The sequence below is a fragment of the Mandrillus leucophaeus genome, unplaced genomic scaffold (assembly GCF_000951045.1).
Source record: "Mandrillus leucophaeus isolate KB7577 unplaced genomic scaffold, Mleu.le_1.0 Scaffold244, whole genome shotgun sequence".
NCBI classification, from domain to species: Eukaryota; Metazoa; Chordata; class Mammalia; order Primates; family Cercopithecidae; genus Mandrillus; species Mandrillus leucophaeus.
Genome location: NW_012102521.1, coordinates 1,779,724 through 1,780,421, shown reverse-complemented (window position 1 = coordinate 1,780,421; position 698 = coordinate 1,779,724). Strand labels below are relative to the sequence as shown.

Here is a 698-nt window from a genome sequence, read left to right as displayed (position 1 = left end):
GAGGGTGAGTGACGCTCTGTGGTGTGGAGGGTCACACGGTGCCGAGGGTGAGTGACACTCTGTGGTGTGGAGGGTCACACTGTGCCGACTTGTTCGTCCAAGGATGGACACGGGCTGCGTCCATCTCTCAGCCACCGTGAGTAAGGCTGCTGCGAATACAGGGTGCAGCTCTCCCCTGGAGGCCCCGCTTCAGTGCTCCTGGGTTCTACTGAGAAGCGGAACTGCTGGGTCACACGGGAACTCTGACAGGAACTCTGCGTCTCGTTTTCTGAGGGGCTGCTGTCCTGTCCCCTGCAACAGCTGCACCACGCTACATTCCCAGCAGCCGTGCACAGGGACCGGCTTTCACTCTGATGAACGCTTCTACGAGGAGGTTCTCCCCACAGGGGCCTCCCACAAGCAGGGCCCACAACCCCAGGAAGGCAGGCCAGACTCACCCACCAGCACACTCTGGCCCTGCTGGAGCGTGGGTGCGTGTGCCTTCATTCATTCATTCACTGAGCCCCTCTGGGAGGCATCATCCTGCCGCCTGCCCCAGCCCTGTCCTCACTCGCTCCTGCATGGACTCTGGTCACCTGAGGACCCTGCCCTCCAGACAGCGGCGTGAACCAAGATCTCTTCCGTCCAGCCACTCGCCATCACTGCTGGGCTGCATCCTGTGCTTGGCTCAAGGCCTCCTCGAGAGGCTGCGTGGCCAA

General features: G+C 62.0%; 1 protein-coding gene across 1 annotated transcript in view; it reads right to left on the bottom strand.

Moving 5' to 3' along the window:
- Positions 1–664, bottom strand: part of PACS2 (phosphofurin acidic cluster sorting protein 2) — a 73,502-nt gene extending 72,838 nt beyond the window's left edge. Inside the window, exon 1 of the mRNA XM_011982907.1 lies at positions 438–664. Within this exon, the coding sequence (XP_011838297.1) occupies positions 438–490 (53 nt within the window). The 5' untranslated portion in view covers positions 491–664. The remainder of the gene's footprint in view (positions 1–437) is intronic.
- Between the last annotated feature and the right edge of the window lie 34 nt (positions 665–698).